Source organism: Lynx canadensis, chromosome B4 (genome assembly GCF_007474595.2).
Source record: "Lynx canadensis isolate LIC74 chromosome B4, mLynCan4.pri.v2, whole genome shotgun sequence".
NCBI classification, from domain to species: Eukaryota; Metazoa; Chordata; class Mammalia; order Carnivora; family Felidae; genus Lynx; species Lynx canadensis.
This window is the reverse complement of record NC_044309.1, coordinates 40,951,997-40,973,009: the sequence shown is the minus strand read 5'-3', so window position 1 is coordinate 40,973,009 and position 21,013 is coordinate 40,951,997. Positions and strand designations below refer to the sequence as shown.

Below are 21,013 nucleotides of genomic sequence, written 5' to 3'. Positions count from 1 at the left end.
TAGAGCCCTTCCTAATTCTGGACCCAAACATTCCCAGAGTGAGTCATTTCTGTTTCAGATGACATAGCTGATCAGCAGCACCTAGCCCAGGCCAGGGCAGCTCTGAATGTGGGTGGGGTGGTAGGCTGGAGACAATAAGAGACAGCAGATCCCAGAGGAGCCCTGGAGCCTCCCATCAGGCTCCTGCATGTGCTACAGGGCAGACTTGGGGTATGAAGGCCCATGGTAGTCTGTGGTTCCTTCCCAGCCTGAAACCCTGATGCAGCCTAGGCAGATAGCTGAGGACTAACCAACAGACGGGCGGGGCGGGAAGGGGAGCGGTGTGTGTGGCGGAGGTTGTGCTGGGGAGGGGAGAGGAAAACTCCCCAAAGGACAAGGGTGGGGTGGGGCGGGGCTAACCCGCCTTCTCACATTCTTTTCTGGTGCCAGCGGTTGGGGAGAGGAGGAAGCCAAGCCTGAGAGCTAGCTGGCAGCCTGGCTGCTGGGGGCTGGTGGGAACACCGGGAGGAAGTAATGCCCACCACCAGGAGGTCTCCCTAAAACAGGCCAAGTGTTGGGCAGGGGCACATCTATGTGCCATCCTCACTAGAACATGTGTTAGGTATGGTAACTCTTGCAAGGGCAAGAGTCAGCTCCGGAGAGAGGATTAAAATCTCAAGAGGTTTGTCCCAAGGTTCCTGGGGACCCCAGTGACCAGCTCCAGGGGAATAAGTACAGTATATTTTTTTGTTACAAGGCTCTGGTGGCATGCCTGTTTCTACAGCCATCTCTCGAGTGGCCTAAGGGCTGCCTTTCCAAATCCCTTTCTGACTGCAAAGGAGCAAATATTGCCCATCTGTGTGCAAGGGATGTAGTCCTCAGACTATTCCTTGCTTCTTTTCTGTCTCTGGGTGGTCCCTTAATCCTCCAAGAGAAAGTGTGGAGGGGACATCCCCTTTTCTGCTGCTTCCCTCTGGCATTCCATTTGCAGAAAGGCTGAGTGTGGCCAGCAGTGGGAGTCAGGTAGCTTCCTGGCCTGGTGTCCTCTCCAGGTGAACTTCCACTCTCCGTGGCCCCGCCTTGCCACTGGGTGGGCTGGCATGGGGGCGTAGGCGAGGCCGGAGGCCCTGGGCTGGCAGTGGGCGGCAGGCACCTGATCTTCCCCCGGAAATGGAGAAACACTGGACTAAAAGCGCCAACAGGCATCTGCCCCTCCTCTCCCCAACTCTCCCAGAGTTCTCTCCAGTTCAGATACTTATCGCCTTTGAAAAAAAAAAAAAAAATCAAGACAAGCTAGTCTTTCAGGTAGTTTCGAGACAGTTTGGACTTTCTCACGGTGGCGGCTCAGAATCAAGCCCGCAGGTACCTCCTCGAGGGTGGACGGGGTCCTAGTCCTCCCTCCCTCTCCCTTTCCAGTGTAAAAGTGTCAACAGCTCCAGGCTGAGCTCTCCCGGCGCCGCTGAAGTCCTCAGTGCGCCCTCATCCCCCCTCCTCGAGGCCCCTGCCACTTGTGAGACCCCACCCAGATCACGAACTGTACTGCCCGCCACAGTCCTCCTTGGCCATGGCCCCAAGTTCCCAGAAGAGGGGTGCTCCGTTTCTCTCTGCCGTCTTCCCCCTCCTGCACTCGGAGGAGTTTGGGGTGGGAACAGACACAAACCCCACCCCAAACCCTCGGCGAAAGAAAGGGCTGGGGCCGGTCTCCGCGCCCCAGCTCGCTAGGGCCCCCCGCGTCCCCCTGCCAGCTCGGCTTCGGAGGAGTCTTCTATGATCGTGCCCGCCCAGCTCGTCCCCGGACCCCGTCGAGGAGCCAGCTGGCGACCGCAGTGCCTTTTCTCTTCCCGCCCAGAGTCCACCCGGCGCGGGCAGCGCCAGTTACCGGCACTTCCGACCGCGGACGGGGTTCCCGGGACGAACAGGTGGCCCCGCAGAGGAGCGCGCGGCAGTCGCACTCACTCACCCAGAAGATGAAATTAAATCCGAAGAGCAGGTATTTGATACACTTGGTGCCTCCTTTGACCGGCATCGTGCGGGCTAGACGGGCCTGGACCGGACTGGTGAGGGACTGGGGGGACGCGCGGCCGGGACGAGCGGCACCAGGCTTCGGACCGAGGTGTCGGCGGCTGCGGGCTGGCCTCCGGGCTGCACTTTTAAAAAGTGCCACTCCTTACTGCGCGCGAAGGCTGCGGTGCGCATGTGCCGTGGACCCCGCCCCCGGCCGACCCCGCCCCTGGCCCCACCTGCCCCGCCAATGCCGGCCGGCCGGCTACTGCCCAGGTTCCGGGGACTCCGGCTCAGCAGTCCCGGAGCCCGCACTCTCATTTCTCCTCCCGCGTCCCGCACAGCCCTCTTTCCCCCTAATCGGCCATACCCTCCTTCCCGCCACAGACCTCCCACTTTCCTCTCAACCGTCCAGGGATCACTCCAGACTGACACCGTCCCCCCCCCCCCCCCAGCCGCCTTTACCTAGGAGTTCTATGGAGGCCTCGCCCTTTGCCCTTCGGTTCTCGCTTTGTTGATTCTGGGCTTCCTGCCCGAGTCCTCTTTGGGGAGATTTTCCTCGGGTCGTTGGGGTAGAGTCCCCTTGCCCGCAGAATGAGGGCTCTTCTTGCTCAGGGCTCCCCTCGAAGAGAAGCTGCCTGGCTTTATTTCTCCTTGAGGTGGCTCCTTGCAAACTTTCATTTGGAGTACACTTACTTGGCACATCATGCGGAGTAGGAGGAATTAGAAGCTGGCAATCCAGGTGGGAAGAGAGGTTGGAGGCTTATGGGAGTAATTTTCAAATATAATCACCGAATGGTAATATGGCTGAGAATCGGGTGGTCCTGGAGTGCTTCCTGGCCTTGAGGTTTAAATGCCCTGAGAGGAGGAGAGTTTGTAGCCAGGCTTCTGTTCTTGCCTCTACTCCATATCACCCTCTGTCTTGCCCTTTGGCCTCGGGATGCTGAGTTCTGAGCCTGTTTCTCCTCCACCCAAAAACTTTCAAAAACTTTTCCCCATTCAATGGCCCAAGTTGAAATTCCTCATACTGCATTCAGCTCCTTGCGCTGAACACTGCTCTACCTGGAACACACTGCTCCATTCACTCCTCACCTCTGCCTGGCCGTGCATGTGGTGTGTGCCCTCTGGTTGGCTGGCCCTGCCCTCTTCAGATGTAGACACTCTGAGGCTCCTCTAACATTCCTTTCCTGTTTCTCACTAAAGGACGAGGAGAGTCTTTTCAAGTCCCCAAAACCCCTTTATTTAAGTTTTTCAAAACGAATTATCGTTTGCAAAAGCAAGAAACATCAGAAAATACCAACAAGCAAAAAAAGAATATAACTCAATTTCACCCACTAGAAACAGAGGGGGTCAGCACTTTGTAGCTCTTATCTTGCTGTTTATTATCACTGTCATATTTGGCTCATTGATTCATTCATTCAAAACATTCTTCAGTGTCTACTTATAAGGGGGCTCATTAGGGGCAGGGGCTGGGTGTCCACTGGTGGAGGGATTCAGGCATCCAGACAATGAGGGAGAGTGCTATTTGGGTGTCATAGCTCTGAACGGATTGGTAAGTAATGCTGCAGAACCACAGGGAAAGTTGTAATCACTGGAGAACATTGGGCAAAGCCTGGGGCTGGGGCTGTCTGGGGTCTGGGCTGGAGCTCATGGTTGGGGAAGGTACGTGAGAGGTGAAGGTGGAGACCCAGCTGGGGTGAGGTGAAAGGGAGCCTCCCCTCCGCACTTTGCACCCTGAGGTAAGGGGTCGCCCACTGAAGGGTTCAGGCAGGGAATGGGTTCCATCTGTTGTGTGATTTAGGTTGATGGCTACCTGTATTTTAGGCAGCTGGGTGGGGGAGGGCAGGAGGTACAGGCATTTGGCCCCATGAAGTTAAGGGCTATTGTTTGTGCAGACCTTGGCTCAGAGCTTTGGGGGATTATGTGGAAGGTGACAGGTGACAAGTTGTTGTATGGGGTGGGGGGGCCCTGCAACTGGGTAGTGTGAGGGGAGCATGGGACACAAAAGGTGAGGTGAGGTGAGAACATATGGAGAGCAGTTAGGAGGCTCTAGAATAGTTCAGGTGAGAGACAAAGGGAAATGGATGGGGGGGGGGCGGGGGGCGGGGGGCGGCGGGGAGGGGCTGGAGAGTGCAAGCAAAACCAGAAGAGGGGACAGTATGTGTGTGTGTGGGGGGGGGGGGCGTGGTGAGGAGAGATCCCAGCCAGAACAGCAAGAGACAGATTATGGAGGATCCATGCACGGGTTCTAGTGCTTCTCAGGAGCCCACTATGCCTTGGACTGCACTGTATACTGAGATGGAGGGAGCTCTGATCCTCACGGAAGAATCTCCATGCAGGGCAGGTAAGTGTGAGCTCAAGGAATCTTGGCTCAGGGGAGATGTGGTCTAGGAACAAGGGGCGACACAGGGTGCATCCCCAAGCCTGCTAGAGTCAGGAGAGGCTTCTCAGTGCAGGGAACACAGCAGCAGCTGACTTTGGGAGGCGGGGTGGAGAGAATTCCAGGCCTAGGGAACTGTATATGCAAAAGCACAGAGCAGGAAACTACAGGCGGCTGGCCTCTCTGGGGAAACTGCCACTAGTGGATGAGAAGGAGAAGGAAGGATGAACAGGAAGGAGGAGCCAGGAAAACAGGGCTCCCTACAGTTTACACAGCACCGAGAGCAGTCAAGTGGAGGAATTTTGGTAATGCTCTACCTCAGTCACTCACCGTAATCTAGTGTCCACTGAGGATGATTGGGGCAGGGCAGTATGTGGGGGTGGTAAAGAAAACAATGTCTCATTGTGTTGCTCTCAGGCAGAGGCTACCTATCTAGGGAGAACTGGTCTAACGAAAGAAGACTTTATCTTTTTATATTCTTCTCTCCTCGCCTCCCCTCACCCCAACCTGTTCACAAGCAAAGGTGGGAGGAGTTCAGTAAATATTTAAGCTTATAGTAGAAACTACTTCCTAGGGTAATGTGCATATTGAATGAGGTAATCCACTAGGAGGGCCTGGTACAGTGCCTGCCACACAAGTGCTCAAGAAATGTTATCTATTGTTACTATTACTATTATTATTTATACTCAAGAAACAACGGAGGGGGGCATAGTTAAGCTCCCAATTACAATCAAGGGGGTCCTTATCATGTGAGTGTGGAGATAGATCTGAATTCTTCATCTGAACTTTTGGTTTATTTTGGACAAGTCCCTTCCTCTCTCTGGGCCTCAAGTTCCACACCTGTAGGAACATTTTGGATTAGGAGATGGCGGGGCTCCTGCATTGTGACATGCTATGATGCAACAAGCCTCTGGGCCAAAGTGTGTTTATTACACACAGTTAGTTCTACAGGCAACCAGGAAAAGCAGAGATGGAAAAAATATGGTTTGCTTTAGCTGAAAGGGGAAAATCTGGGTAAGCCCCTGAGTCAGAGATCACATGGAGGCAGAGAGGGCTTCCAGCCTTTGTGGCGCTGGGAGTGGGAAACTTTTCCTCCCTTCCCTCAGGGCATCCTGTTTCTGGAAAAACCCAGATTCAGGCTGAAGGTCCGTTTTGGCTTTTGTGCGCCCCCTGGTGTTAAGATTGGAAGCCTCAGGGGCGAGGCGAGTTAGTGAACCCGCCACACCCATCTCCAGCTGTGGGTCGCAACAGGCAGGACCCACAATCTCTGTCCACTATCGCCCTCCTGGCCGCCAGGATCACACCAGTGATCATTCTGTGGCTTGTTTTCTCCCTGATGCTGCTGTAGCATTTCACGCTGCTGACCATCCCTTCTTTCTGGACATTTCTCCCTTGGTGTTCCTGGTGCTGTACCATCTTGGTTCACTCCCTTCACTTCTAGAAACTTCTTTCCTGCTCCTCTTACTAAGCTCAAATGCCACCATTTCATGAAGGCTTCCTTGAACATCCCAGTCTTTCCCTCCGTGGATTACCTTGTTTGAATCTTCCTCACGTGTGACTCATTGACCTTTATCATGTTCTCTTGTGGGTACACATTTTGGTGGTGAGCTTCTCTAAAGGATCCTTCACTTGATTAATTTCTGGGTTCTCCACAGCTCCCAGTCCCTTGGTGGCCCATCCAGGTCCTCTGGACACGTGTGTGGAAAAACTGCAGAGGACTGGTTTTTCTCAGGCTTTAGTCCTCTGCCCTCTGCTCCCCTCTAGACTCTCTCTGAATACTCACCTGCCTCACCATTTCTCTTTTAAGCTGACCTCTCCCTAAACTCGTCATGATATCCAAGGGCCTGTTGGGCATTTCTACTTTAATGGCCCCTCATATCCTAATCCCCCAAATCTGTGAAGATGTCACCTTACACGTCAGAGGGCATTTTGCACACATGATTAACCTAGGGATCTTGAGGTGGATTACGCTGGTGAGTCAGGTGTGATCATGAGAGTCCTTACGAGAAAAGACAGGAGGGTCAGAGTCACGAAAGGAGATGTGAAGGTGGAAGCAGAGGTCCGAGTGGCGTGGGGCCACACGCCAAGGGACACAGGTAGCTGACAACAGCAAGGAAGCCAATTCTCCCATATAGCGGCCAGAAGGAACAGCTCACTTTAGATTTCAGGCCTTAATGTGTTACAGAAGCAAGAGGAATCTCAAAATTAACATCCAGATCAGAATTCATGACCTCGAGGGCCTCCCTGCACCGGAAGCCTTTCTCCTCACCCTCTCATCTGTCAGCCCGGAAGTTCATGTCACCTGTGACTGCTTGTCCCTCCAGTCCCACACCTGCTTCAAGAATGTGGTGCTTGCTTCTGGGTGTCTCTCATGCCACTGCTGGCAGTTACCACAGAGGCTGTCCAATTTAGAGATACGGAAGCAAGGGTAAGGCAGGAGATAGTGATTTGTGGCAAAGATCAGGCCTCAGGCCTTCTGCCTCCAGCTCCGAGGGGGTTTCTCAGCCTTCATTCCTCCTGCCTCCTGTGGGCCATGCCCTCAAAGCTCTTCCTCAACCCAACAACCATCCCACCCTCCTCCAACCCCTTGTCTTCGCCTATCCAGTCTGCACACATTGCTTGACTGGCCTTGTGCTGTCACTGGGCTTGGGCTGCTCCACGCCTATGCCCACCTTCTTTCCACTGCATTAAACACACACACGGTCAACGGGAGACCACCCATGAAGATGCCATGGAGAGTTGGCTGTGAAGAGTTGGATGAGGAATGAGAGCTCAGAGGCCAGAGAACACCATTCTTTTATTTTTAAAAAAATGTTTGTTTACTTTTAGAGAATGCAAGGGAGGGAAGGTCAGAGAGAGAGAGAGAGAGAGAGAGAGAGAGAGAGAGAGAGCTACCTGGGTCTCGATCCCATGAACTGTGGGATCACTTGAGCCGAAATGAAGAGGCAGATGCTTAACTGACTGAGCCACCCATTCGCCCCAGAGAGAACACCATTCTAAAATCCCTTTCAGGATGTCTCTTTCTTCAAGCTTGCATTCTGTGGCAGGCACTCCTGCCTTGTCCCCTGCCCCTGGCACAGCCCTGCCAGCCTTCTCTCCATTTGGAGCAATGGAGCACTCACTTGGCATTTCCAGTTTGTAGCCTCCACTCCCACTACCCCAGCTTGGCAAAGCAAGTCGTATTTCTCAGGATCTGTCCTCTTTAAAAGACTGGGAGGCGGGGAGGGGTTGTAAGTAATGGATATTTAATCAACTTTTGTCATACTCCTAAAGCTTTGCTTTGCTCTTCCCTACTCATTTTTCCTGCTTGAAAACCTCCCAACTGCCCCTGCGTCCACACTGTTTTCCTCGGCACTGTCACTTTCTAACAGAATGGGGACTTTTCTTAGTGTGTGTACTGTCACTGTCTGCCTCCACCTGCTGGAAGGAATATAAGCTCCAGCAGAGTGGGGAGTTTGGACTGTCCTGTTCGCAGACGTGTCCCAAGTGCCTTGAACAGTGCCTGACACACAGCAGGTACTTGGGAAATATTTATTTATTGAACGTATGAAAAGCTAATGTTCCAATTCTGAAATCATCACTAAGGCCCTGGGCCCTCTTAACTGAAACTTACAATTCTGATATTTATAATTCTCTTAGGATCCGTGCTCACTCCTGCATCTATGCCCGAGCTCCCACCTCCTCTGTCCTCAGCTGGGACATCCTCCTCTCTTCCCTTGTGTGCAGCTGACATGGCTTGAGGCCAATGGGGCCTCCACCTTCCCCAGTACCCTTGGTCACTGCAGGCTGCTCTGACCACCGCCCCCCCGCCACACCTCAGTACTCTTGTAGCAGTTTTCTTCTGAATCACCCACTAGACTTGTTCAGACATTGTCCCAGATGGTAATATCACATTTCATGAGTCTTTAAGAAAAATCTCCCAACCAGATTATCAGCTCCTGTGGTACCCACTGTAGGTGCTCTACAGATACTCAGTGAAAAACAGTCCAAAGAATAACTCTTAGATGGGCACATGTGATGTGCCAGGTGCTGTTCTACCTGTTATAGAAACTCATTTAGCCCACAAATAGCCTTCTGGGTCAATAGTCTTATTACCTCCCCTTTACAAATGGGTAAACTGAGGTACAAGGAGGTTAATTAACTTGCTAGGAAGCAGCAAAGCCAGGATTTGAACTCCCATGGACCAGCTCCAGAGACCAGTGGATGTGTTAACACTTTTTGCCTTTGATCGTGGCAGAGGGTGAAGGGGCTGCAGGTGACGCCCCAAGGGCTGGCCCATCCCGAAGGTGCCTCTGAGCAAGCTGACTCTCTGAGTCTTAGGGGCTGACCACAGGTGAAATTTGCACCTTGGCTGGCCTCTGCTAGCGTCTGTCTTTCTGAGCCTCCCTTTCCACAGGTGTGGAGCTGGGTGATTTACTGCTTTTCCTCTGCCATGTGGAGTGAAGATGACTGCTGACTTCTGTTCTGGGTGGTAGTTCTGGATTCAGGAGAAGGGTCAGAGGCTGGACACAGGCTCCTCCCAGAGGAGGTGTGTGTGTGTGTGTGTGTGTGTGTGTGTGTAAGACCTGGGACCCTAGTGTGTGTGGGTTCGGGCAGATATGGGCAGGTGTAATACACTTAAGGTAAGCCTAGGGGTAAGAAGCTGTCACTACTGTCTGCCTGGGGCCTGTGAGAAGGTTTGCGAGAGGGAGAATATTGCCACAGGGTCATTGCCTGAAGATCGATAAAGTCTGGACCCCCCTGCACAATGCAGGAGGTTATCTGGCCTATGCTGATGTCGGTCACCCATTTCCCCACTTCTAGAACCTGATGTGCTCTAGACATTTTGCTCTACTTTTCTTTTTTTCTTACTCTCTTTCTTGATAGCCTTTTAAAGTCCGGAATAACTCTAGGGTTACAGAAAAGTTGTAAAAATAGTACAGCTTCCCCCTAATGTTAACATCTTATGTTACCATGGGATGTTTGTCCAAACTAAGAAGTTAACACTGGTACAGTACTATTAACTGAACAGATTTTATTCGGATTTCATCAGTTTTTCCACTCATGTCCATTTCCTGTTCCAGTATCCAATCCAAGATCTCACAGTGATTTAGTATCTTGCATTTCTTTTAATTCTCTGAATTCACTGGGCTCATGCCGGCCTGTTTGCCTTGGAGCCTGCCATTTTCTTTCTCACAGTAACTTTCCTGCTCACAGCAAATTCTTATTCATCCTGCAGTAACCCTTTTTTTGAGTCAAAAATAATGTGGGGAACTTGGTAGGAGTGGGATTTGGGTATCTGGCCCTTCACAGTACTGAGTGGGGGAAAATGCCACTCCCCTTTCCACGCCCAGGATCTCATTTGACTCTCTCACTTGGGTTTTATATATCCTTCTTTACACAAATGCAAACAAATACTAACACATATTACTACTCATTCCCCCTTCTCCCAGCCGTGGTTACTTAAGGTCCACAGGTGACTTTCATAGGACAGCATAGTTGGCCGGTGGCAGAGGGGGAACCTGAACCCAAGTCTCTGAGTTCCAGTTTCATCGGCTGGCTGCCTGGATCCTTCATGCGTGGCCTGTCTCTGCTGTCCTCGGTTGTCCAATCTGGGTATGCCTCGGTATAACACTTGGCACAGTGTGGTGGATGGTGGGCTTCCTGTGGGTTCTCACCTCCGTGCATATTTAAAGTGATTGTATCATCCTTGGCTTTGGGGACTTTCCTCAGGTTACTCCAGGCTATGTTGTGGCTGGTGTCCCCAACACCCATAAACCCACCTCTGCCCAACAGTCCAGGAAAGCCCCCAGGATGCCAGAACCCTGGGTTCCCTGACTCTGTGTACCACCTGGGGCTTTGGTGGACTTTCGGCACCGCCCCCCCATCCTCTCACCCCCAAGTCGCCATTGCATGGGGTGCTGTCTCTCACCTACCACCTTTTGGGGATGTTTGGGAGGCTAACTTTTCCATGAAGCATGAGGGGTGTATTTTCCTCTAAATTTAACTTGAGGTGATTTAACATCTGAAGTTTAACATTTAGATGATTGAAAAAGAAAGATATAAGAGTGGAGAGGGAGAAGTGTCCCTCTTAGAAATTGTTCTAGATTAGGATTTAGGAGTCATATCAACCTTAGGCAACATATGGGCCTGGTTGGGATCCTTATTGAACCAGATCAATTATTTAAAAGATTTTTTTAGGCAATTAAGGAAATTTAAATATTGACTATGTATTAGATGATGTTAAGGAAATACTGTAATTTTTTAAGTGGATGATGGTATTGTGGTATATTTTTGAAACACCCTATCTCTTAGAGATTCATCCTGAAGTTTTTAAGCCTAGAATGATCTGGTGTCTGGGACTTTCTTTAAACTTCTCAGCCCCTTCCCGAAAAGTGGGGAGGCAAAAGAAATACGAATGGCAAAATGGTGGTCATTGTTGATGCACGGTGAAGGTACATGGGATTCATTATACTACTCTCTGTACTTTTGTGTGTATTTGAACACTTCCATAATGACAAATCTTCATCCAACCTCCTATCCCCTATCAGTCTACCCCCCCCCCCCCCCAGCAACCAGTGCTGGTTTCTATGCATGGTTCTTTATGCAAATACTAATACATATTATTCCTCACTCCCTTTCCCCACCATTTTTTAGCACCTTTTGCTACTGGTGCATTTGCCTTTTCCCATCTTGATTATGTGCAGTGGGCAGAATAATGCCTCCCCCAAATGTCCACATTCTAGTCCCTAGAACCTGTGCATATGTTACTTTACATGGCAAAGGAGACTTTGCAGATATGATTAAGATACAGACGATTATCCTGAATTATACAGATGGACCCAGTCTCAGCACATGTATCCTTAAAATCAGTGTTGTGGTCCTGGCTATGGTTAGAGGGAGAGGTGATAAAAGGTCAGAAAGACAGGACAATGCTGGCTTGAAAGCCAGAGGAAAGGAGCCACAAGCCAAGGAATGAGGACAGTCTCTAGCAGCTGGAAAAGGCCAAGAAACGAATTTTTCTTCCCTAAAGCCCCCAGAACTAGGAACACAGCCCTGCGGGCACCTGGTTTTAGCGCGATGAGAGCCACGTGTCAGACTTCTGAGCTCTAGAAAGGCAGTATGATAAATGTGTGTTTAAGTTTATGGTAATTTGTTACAGCAGCAATGGAAAGGTGCTGCCTTCCATCTTGGAGATACTTCTGTATCAGAATAGAGATTGTGCAGCACTGGTTTCCCAGGTTATATACACTGGCTCTGAAGTCTGACAGATCTGGGCTGGAGTCTCAGCTTTGCCGCATACAAGCTGTGCGGTTTCAGGCAAGTTACATCATGTCTCTGAGACTGTCTGCTTATCTGTAAAAAAGGGAGTAATAAAAGCACCTGTCTCATAGGGTTGTTTGGAGGGTTAAATCATACAGCCCATGCAAACAATGAGCACAGTGCCTGACAATAGTAAATGCACATAAAAGGACAGCTGTCAAAGTATGGAAAGAGCCGTAATGTCCATCGAGATGGAAGAATGGATAAAGAAGATGTGATATATATATATATATATATATATATATATATATGACATACATATGTGATATGTATATATATCACATACGTATATGTATATACACATATATACACACGTATATATACATATACACATGTATATATATACATGTATATATATTCACACAGTGGGTACAATGGAATATTACTTGGCAGTCAAAAAGAATGAAATCTTGCCATTTGCAACTACGTAGATGGAACTAGAAGGTATTATGCCAAGATTAGTCAGTCAGAGAAAGACAAATATCATATGACTTCACTCATATGAGGACTTTAAGATACAAAACAGATGAACATAAGGGAAAGGAAGCAAAAGTAATATAAAAATAAGGAGGGGGACAAAACATAAGAGCCTTATTTATTTATTTTTTTAAATTTTTAATCTTTATTCATTTTTGAGAGAGAAACAGAGTGTGAGCAGGGAAGGAGCAAAGACAGAGGGAGACACAGAATCCAAAGCAGGCTCCAGGCCTTGAGTCATCGGCACAGAGCCTGATGCGGGGCTCAAACCCACAAACTGTGAGATCATGACCTGAGCTGAAGTCCGATGCTCAACCGACTGAGCCACCCAGGCGCCCCGAGACTTTTAAATACAGAGAACAAACAGGCTTGCTGGAGAGGTTGGGTTGGGGGATGGGCTAAATGGGTAAGGGGCATTAAGGAAGACACTTGTTGGGATGAGCACTGGGTGTTATACATAGGGGATGAGCCACTGGAATCTACTCCTGAAATCATTATTGCACTATATGCTAACTAACTTGGATGTAAATTAAAAATAATAATAATAATAATAAATTAATTTAAACAAAAAGGCCAGCTGTTAGTAATACTATTAACATAATTACCATAACAAGGATCTTTCCCTGGGTGCTCCAGGGATAGCTCCAAAGCAGCATCTGAGAGAGGGTGGCCATCACTGATCTCCTATTTTTTCCCAAGTTGAGGCTCCCTCCTTCCCACACGAAGGGCGTGTCAAGGGCCAGTGGATCCTGGCAGGCTCCCATGCTGCTCCCACATGGCGTAGCTTCTCTGAGTGATGGGGACCTCCAGGATCCCTCTCTGTACCTGTGCGAGCTCACCTCCTGCTCGGGCTGGCAGTCTCCTATGGGTCTTTGTGGTTATTGGAAAGGTTTTCACCCTCCCTGTGACCCCTGTCCATGTTCTGCCTTCTGGCCACCACATGGAATGAGTTTGCTTTCCCTTCCACACGGCAATCCTTCTGCTTTTTAGATGAGTGTGGAGTGGGAGAAGGAGTGTCCTAGGCTGGGGGCAGGGATGGGGGCACTTACTTGCTGAATGGCCCTGGGATTATGTGAGCCTTTTCTGTTTCCATCATCTGTAGAAAAGGAGCAAAAATATCTATGTTTCAGCATCCTTGTGGGACCCTATGGAAAATATCCCCCACACAGTAAATTCAGCTTCCGTTCTCTCCCACTCCAGGCCACACCTTAACTGCTCCTTGGGGAGGAGGTTTGAAGTCTGCCCCGCCCCCTCTGGCTACTGGGGAGTACAGGGCCCTGACCTAGAGCCGGCCTCCAGGGATCCATAACCACTTGGAATCTTCTGCTACGGGATAGTCTTTGCTGTCAACCCTTCCCCGCCCCACCTTGGGCCTTATCTCTGCTTGGCTTCCAGGCAGGAACAGCCTTGTCCTCTTTGGGGTTTGGGGAAGCACTGTCCTCTCACTGCTGAAGATGGAGCCCCCACCCCCACCCCCCAGCTCTCCCTGCTTCTCTGGCCTCACTGTGCCTGATGATGGGCTAAAACTCCTCTCCCTTCCACACAATCCCACAGATGCTAATGCTTTTACTCGGCATGGAAATACTTCCTTATTTTTAGCTCTGGCCCTGGTCCATCCCTCTGCACCCCTCTCTTTGTTAACTTGTCCAGATCTGCAAGTTGTTTTCCCAAATTTGTAGAGTCACAAGAATGCACTCTGGTCACAACACTTACAGGGGCTGTGCCCACACTTCTCCCAGTCACCTTGTTTACTTGTACACATCTGTTTCTGCCATATACATCCTCAAAAGTGTCTCCCCAGCTTCTTCCTCAATTCCTGTACCTGCCCTGTCCCTCCCTCCAGCAGAGAGGAACAGTCCCAGGAAAACCAGAAGCTGGAGGGGTCAAGGGAAGATGGTGAGAGGGAGACATCATTTCCTTCCTGGCCCCAAGAGGCCAGCTGGGGAGGGTGTTATATACCGTCCTGTGCATGCACACGCATGCGTACACACACACACACACACACACACACACACACACACACACACTGTGTCCTGCCTTCTGTGGCGGGTGGGGGGATGGCTGTGGCTGGATTAGCCAGCTTTCCGAGGCAAAAGTGGTTAACCCAGAGATTACTGTGCTTTCCCTCCCAATTTAAATTTAAGATGAACAAACAAACAACCGCCGTTGGAACAAAGAGTCTTAAACTAACATTGACACAGAAAACCAGGCTTCTAAATTGAGACATGCAGTGTTTCCCCAAGCCTGGCAGTCCACGTTCCTCTCTCTTGAGGCAAGCTGGGTTCCACATATTTAGCATGAATTCCACCTCTGGGGCTTGCTCTGCTCCCAAACTGAGACTGAAAGTTCCCTGAGGGCATGGGACATTTTGTTCGCCTTCCTTTTGTATCCCCAGGTCCTCAGGGTGAAGCCCAATTCCTTAGGGCCCGCAGTATATGGTGCACCTTTCCCAACACATACACCCTGGACTCTCGGCTGTTCCTGAAATCAACAGGCACACTCCCCCTTTGGCCTGGGCACTCGGTGTTTCACCAGAATCCCTCCTTCTTCCGGGCCTCTGCTCTGAAGCACCCCTATTGGATAGCTTCTCAGCTTTACCAGTGACACAACCCAGCCCAGCCCAGCTCAGTCACCCATTCCCTGTCCTCCTCCCCTGCTTTGTTCCTCCATCACCCTTAATCACCACCTGAAGCACATTGGTTTGTTTTGCCTGTCTCCTTCCACTTGAATGTAAACTTCACTGGGACAATGGCAGTCCTTTTATTTGCTGCTCTATCTCTGGGGCCTAGACCAGGCCTTCAGTGGGTGTTAGTACATAGCTGTTGAAAAGGGAGTGCTTCATATATGTGGATGGATGTGGCTTGCAGTGGATGCTTCTCAGCCGGGACAGCTGGGCCCCTGGATAAGGACCTCGTCAAGAGAGAAAGGGGCCCGCTTGGCCTCCCTCTGAGGGCTAAGTGGCCACCCACTGTCCAGGCAGAACACAGAGTGGGGAGGGCTGGTGTGTGGGACTAGGCCTAGTCAGAGGTGAGGTGTCCCTGGCTCAGCAGCCAGCCATTCCTGCCCGTCCCTTCCTGTGCAGTGAGTAAGCCAGGTTGGGGAAATGAGCCAGGAAAGTGGCCCCAGTCAGGAATACAGCGGGGTTAGGGGTCAACAAAACAAGAACTCGCACCCCTCCCGCTCTGCCCATCAGAGGCGCCTTTTCTGTACCTCCCATCTCTGTTTTGGTCAGTGTCTTTCTGGGTTGAATCGTGCCCCCCACTCCCGAATTCGTATGTTGAGGTCCCCACCGCCGTGTACCTCAGAATATGACTGCAACTGGAAATCACGTCACTGCAGATATAATCAGTCAAGTTAAAATAAGATTACACTGGGCTAGAGTGGGCCCCTAATCCAATATGATTCTGTCCTTATAAAAAGAATGCCACGCAGACAGGGATGGATTTTGGAGACGTGATGCTAAATGCAATTAGCCAGGCACAAAAGGACAAATATTGTACGGTTCCCCTTCTGAGGTACCTAGAATAGTCAAACTCCTGAAGACAGAAGAGAGAGCAGTGGCTACCAGGGGCTAGGGTAATGGGGGATGGGGACAGAGTTTCAGTTTGGGAAGATGCAGAAGTTCTGGAGATGGATGGCGGTGATGATTGCCCAACGTTGTGAATGTGCTTCATGCCACTGAACTCTTAGGCTTCAAAATGGTTGAAATGGTAAATTGTTTCGTTATGTATATTTTACACACACACACACACACACACACACACACACACACACACTCACAAAGGCCCTGTGAAGAGAAAGAGACACAGACAAAGGGAAGACATTGTGAAGACAGGGAGAACACCATTGACAAGCCAAGGAACACCCACAAGGGGGACTGCAAACCCACAGAGGTAGGGGAGAGGCATGAAATGCTGTCCCTCACAGCCTCAGCAGGAACCAACCCTGTCCCCCTTGTCTCAGACCTCTGGCCCCTGGGGCCATGAGACCATACATTCTCATTGTTTACCCCCAAGTCTGCAGTGGGTTCCGGCAGCCCCAGGAAATGGATATAATACCTCTCCTGGTGGTAACGCTTCCTGCCAGGGTCCCTTGATTTCTGGAATTCAGACTCACAGAGAGAAGAGCTGGTTTGTGAGGATTCTTCTGCTTCTGCCTTTCTTTCATTCCATTTGTTCTCTTGGTTGCTCCTTCCCTCCAATGCCTCCTCCCCCTTCTCTACGGTCCCATCACAATATAGGAACAATTACTTGTTCAGTGTCTATCTCCCCCTCTAGACTGTGGGTCCAGGAAGCCAGGGACCTTTTGTGCTCATTCACTGCCGTGTCCTCAGTGCCTGGCCCTTTGGAGCACTGGGTACACATTGTAAATGAATGAGCACTGTAAGAAGGGGAAGGAATGAGTCTTGCCATGACCGCCCTCTACCCCTACACCCTGGTTCAGTCAGACGTGTGTTGATAAAATGTGCTTATAATGGCAGAGGCAGTAGAATCCCCCTCCTGACCATGCCAGCTGATTGGGATCTCTCTTGGGTGGGTTAGTTGCTACTGCAGAAAGTCCCAGGGGCAGGGCAAGGGCCTGGTGGACAAAGCTGTTTCCTTAGGTCTGCCCAATTCACACCTAGCACTTGTCCAGTAAAAGAAGGGCTAAGGAAGAAGCTGGCCCATATTATGTCAGGCAGAGCCTGGAACCGGATTGGAGAAGAGTCCTGGGTGGATATTGGAGTATGCATTTCTTTTTCTCTTTCTTACTCCTGACCCACTCTGCTTCTCTGTTGTGGGAGCAAAAAAATAGGAGTGGGGGTGAGAAGTAGAAAGAAATAAAAGTCCTCTCCTCATCTTTTATTTTTATTCATAGATTCGATGACTATTTATCGACTGACCATGTGCCTGATACTGTGTTTATGCCAAGGATGGAGAGGTGAATAGACTCGTTCCCCAACCTCAAGGAGCTCACAGCCTGAACAGGGTGATAGACAGGCAAACTGTCCCAGAATAAGGTCACAGCTGCTCTGATGGAGGCTATGTAGGTGGCTGTGGGAGCAGAGGAGATACTCTGAGTGTGGGACTTAGTGAAGGCTGCATCAAGGAGGTGCCCTCAGAGAAAGGACTTGATGGATGAATAGGAGTTTGACATATAAAGAAGAGGAGACGGTGGGGAACGGGGAAAGCGTAATATAAGCAGAGAGCATAGCACCTGGCAAGGTGGGAAGTCACAAAAGGGCTATGTAGATCTGGGGTGACGGACGTGGGCATGGAGGTGGTGGGAGGTTGTAGGGAGATGGTGTGGCCAGAGTGCCTGCTGGCCTGGACTCACCAACTTGGGCGTGCTCCTGAGAGTGAGAGGGAGTGAATCTAGGCCTCGTGTGTGCGCTGGTTATTTTCTCTTTGTTCTCCTTCCTGCTAGCCCATCCACTCACTTCTCACCTTCTCCAAACACTGCTTCACCCAGGCTCCTGGGCCCTCTGGTTGGAGGACAGGAGGTGAGATAGGTTGGGGTATTTATCTCCCGGTTCCCTTGTCACACTCCAGGCAGTGGCTGCATCCCTCTGTGGCCATAGCTCTGGCTTTCCTTGGCTTCAGTAGCATGGTTTCTCTCTGCCTCTCAGGCCTAGGGAGGGGGAGGCTTTCTGCTGCCCACAGCTAGTCCCCAGAGGCATCCCCACCCCTGTCCATTCACTTAATCCTGCATTAAACTCTCTTTAATTTTTTTTTTTCAACGTTTATTTATTTTTGGGACAGAGAGAGACAGAGCATGAACGGGGGAGGGGCAGAGAGAGAGGGAGACACAGAATCGGAAACAGGCTCCAGGCTCTGAGCCATTAGCCCAGAGCCCGACGCGGGGCTCAAACTCACGGACCGCGAGATCGTGACCTGGCTGAAGTCGGACGCTTAACCGACTGCGCCACCCAGGCGCCCCTTAAACTCTCTTTAGAAAACCCCTCTGAGAGTTCCTCTGCTTCCTCCCAGCAGCCTGCCTGATGCAGTAGGGGTGTGGCTTAGTCAGCATTTGGTGGGCAAAATAGCCCTGGTGAGGAGGTAGACAGGTGGGGAGGGACGGAGCCAGGAATGCTAGTTAAGACACTTTTAAAGTCCAGGTAAGTGGGGGAACCTGGGTGGCTCAGTCAGTTAAGCATCTGACTGGCTCAGGTCATGACCTTGGGTTCGCGGGTTCAAGCCCCACAGCGGGCTCTTTGCTCTGGCAGAGCCCGCTTCAAATCCTCTGCCTCCCTCTCTCTCTGCCCCTCCCCTGTTGGTGCTCTCTCTCTCTCTCAAAATGAATAAAAATAAACTTAAAAACTTAAAGTCCAGGTGAGAGACGATGGGCTGGCATTGACCCAGTGACAATGGGATGGACAGGAGGGACCAGAGCTGGGAGGCATTTCTGAATTAGAACTGTCACGTTTTGGTGACTTACTGGGTAGATGGGGGAGGTGAGCGGAAGTGAAAGATGGACCCCCAGGATCTGCTTGGAAGACAGAAAATATCGGTTCACAATTGCTGCCCAATAAGCCGTTAAATCTATTTCCAATCCAAATTTGGGACTGTTTAGTTTTTGCTTAACCTCTCCTATCTTGAAAACACGTAAGTACCCTTGGAGGCTGTGGTTTAAATACCAATAGGGCAAAATTGTTATCCAACAGGAGGCTGTTCAAAGAACCAGAGACAAAGCCACTGAATCAGAGACAAAGACAAGGTGGATGACGGAGTTTAATTCATTTTCATTTTCACACGTGCGCATCTCAGGCCACTGAGCATCCATTCACCCTTTGGGTGAAAAAGCACCTCACACGCCCTTTAAGAACCTCCCCTTCCTTCCCCCCACCCCTGCTCCCCATTCTGGCACTTATACTTTGGGTGGGATTGATCCCACTCTATGAGTCAGCCCGACTGGCCAAAACCAGTTTGTCTTCCAGGCTTGGGAGGGGCCTGGGCTCCAACCAGAGCCAATGAGACTTTCTGGAAGAGAGGTGGGGGCTCCTCTCCCACAGGCTTGAATCTGGAAGCGTGGACATGGGAACCACTGTCTCCATTTTTGCCATTGGAGGTGGCCTGAGAAGACACCAGCTCAGGGAGCAGATCAAAGACGAGCTGAGACATGGAAAGAAACCAGGGCTTTGTGGTAGCGTAAACCTCGGTCAGGCGACACCAGAAGCGGCTCAGCCCTCCTGCTGGACTTTTCAGTTCTGTGAGCTCATATTTGGTTTCTGCCTTTTTCTTTTTTTCTTTGGTCACTTGCAGCTGAGAGAGCCCTAGACGAAACAGCAGATGTCATCAAATTGTGTCTTAGATTCTAGTTTTTTAGAGACAGTGCTTCGTGGAAAGTGTAACGGGATTTGGTGAGAACATCACAGTTCCCCACTTAGGCTAGCTCCTTCCATCTCAGGTCTGTGTTTGTGAAACAGTGCCAGGAACGCCTGCCTATTTTGAAGGAAAAGTAAGAAAAAGAAAAACTGTAAGGTGTTTTCAGATTTTCATTACTGTTATTTTTATGCGCTCCTTGTGGGTAGGAGCTAGAGTGTTTTTTGTTTTTTGTATACCACAGAGACCGCTAAAGTGCCTCACACAAAGCAGGTGGTCAATAAAACTAGAGCTCTGTTTGAATCAAATTGAATGTTCTTCCTGCTTATTCTGTCCAAACTACAGAGGAGGAAAATGGAGTCCCAGAGAGACGAATGATCAAGCCATACGCCAAGAGCAGACTTGGGAATCCTGTTGCTGAACTCAGCTGAGGTCAGAAACCTCAGTGAAGCTCCATCCCTTTGAGATGATGAGGTGACACTTGAGTCGTCCGGTCGCATTGAAAGGGCGGGCCTACGCCGGCCAACTCCATCTTGTTCTGTGTCCTTCACCTTGACCACGCCTCCTCCCCTTGAGTAACCACCCCCCCCAACAGGACTCGGACCGTCCCTAGGCCCCAGTAAAACCTTTGTCCTTTTGATACTCGCTCTCCCTGGTATTTCACCGCTGCGTTGGTGCAAGTAGGGGATTGAGCTCGAGCTAGCTCGAATAAAGGCTCTTTTGCTTTTACATCGGACTCGGCTCCCTGGCGGTATTTGGGGATCACGAATTCTGGGCATAACACCATGGCCTCTGTCACTAGCCTGTGGGGTAACTTTGGAAGAATCCCTTTCAGCCTTCTGGGCCCAGGTTCCTCATCATTTGAATGGGGTTAGTCCTCACCTGTAAGCCTCAGTGGGCAAATTGACAGGCCACACCCCCCTGCCCCCCCCAAGGTGAGATAAGTGTGATATTCCTGGCTGCCCAAGGACAAAGAAAAGGGGAAAAACAAATGGTTAACTGATCAAGATCATAGTCCCACAGGACCTGAGTCTCCATCTATTGACAAATATCTTAGTAAATCACAAGAAAAAGGCAATCTCAATAGCTTAATCTCCAGAAACCTATAGACTCCTCCTGGACCCCCACCATCACCCCTCCATAGTGATGTGGGAAACGAAGGCAGAAGGAAATGGCAGAACTAAATGTCCTTATAACCTGCAGCCCATTGACAAATACTTGAGGCTGGCAGAGTAAAAAGTTTCTCCAGGAACTCCCAACGGTCTGAATGCTAATGCTTTGCTAGAGGGAAAAACAATGTTAGCCTGACAATAGCTAGGCCTCCACTATCCTGGGAATCTTCTTTAGCATATGAAAATCTCCCTGGAAACTACCCCTGGACTTTATGCCTCCTAACTCCTAACCCCGTAGTATAAAACCAGTCTCTCCTCATGGTCCCCTGGGCAGCTCTTTCTGTCCGCCGGTACTGTCCCCGTGCTTTAATAAAATCACCTTTTTGCACCAAAGATGGCTTCAAGAATCCTTTCTTGGCCATCGGCTCCGGACCCTGCGAACCCCACTGTCACCCTAAAAC

The 21,013-nt window shown here is 50.3% G+C and overlaps 1 protein-coding gene and 1 long non-coding RNA gene across 3 annotated transcripts in view; one reads left to right on the top strand and one right to left on the bottom strand.

Annotated features, from left to right (window-relative positions):
- CD9 (CD9 molecule) overlaps positions 1–2,142 on the bottom strand; it is a 34,575-nt gene extending 32,433 nt beyond the window's left edge. Inside the window, exon 1 of one of the 2 annotated variants that reach the window (XM_030321488.1) lies at positions 1,940–2,142. In XM_030321488.1, coding sequence (XP_030177348.1) covers positions 1,940–2,005 — 66 coding nt within the window. In that variant the 5' untranslated portion in view covers positions 2,006–2,142. The remainder of the gene's footprint in view (positions 1–1,939) is intronic. The other variant, XM_030321489.1, reaches the window with a different exon arrangement.
- Positions 1,623–20,176, top strand: LOC115518158. Its single transcript, XR_003970187.1, has 2 exons — positions 1,623–1,969; positions 19,786–20,176. It is a non-coding gene; the product is annotated as an uncharacterized LOC115518158 (long non-coding RNA).
- The last annotated feature ends 837 nt before the right edge of the window (positions 20,177–21,013 follow it).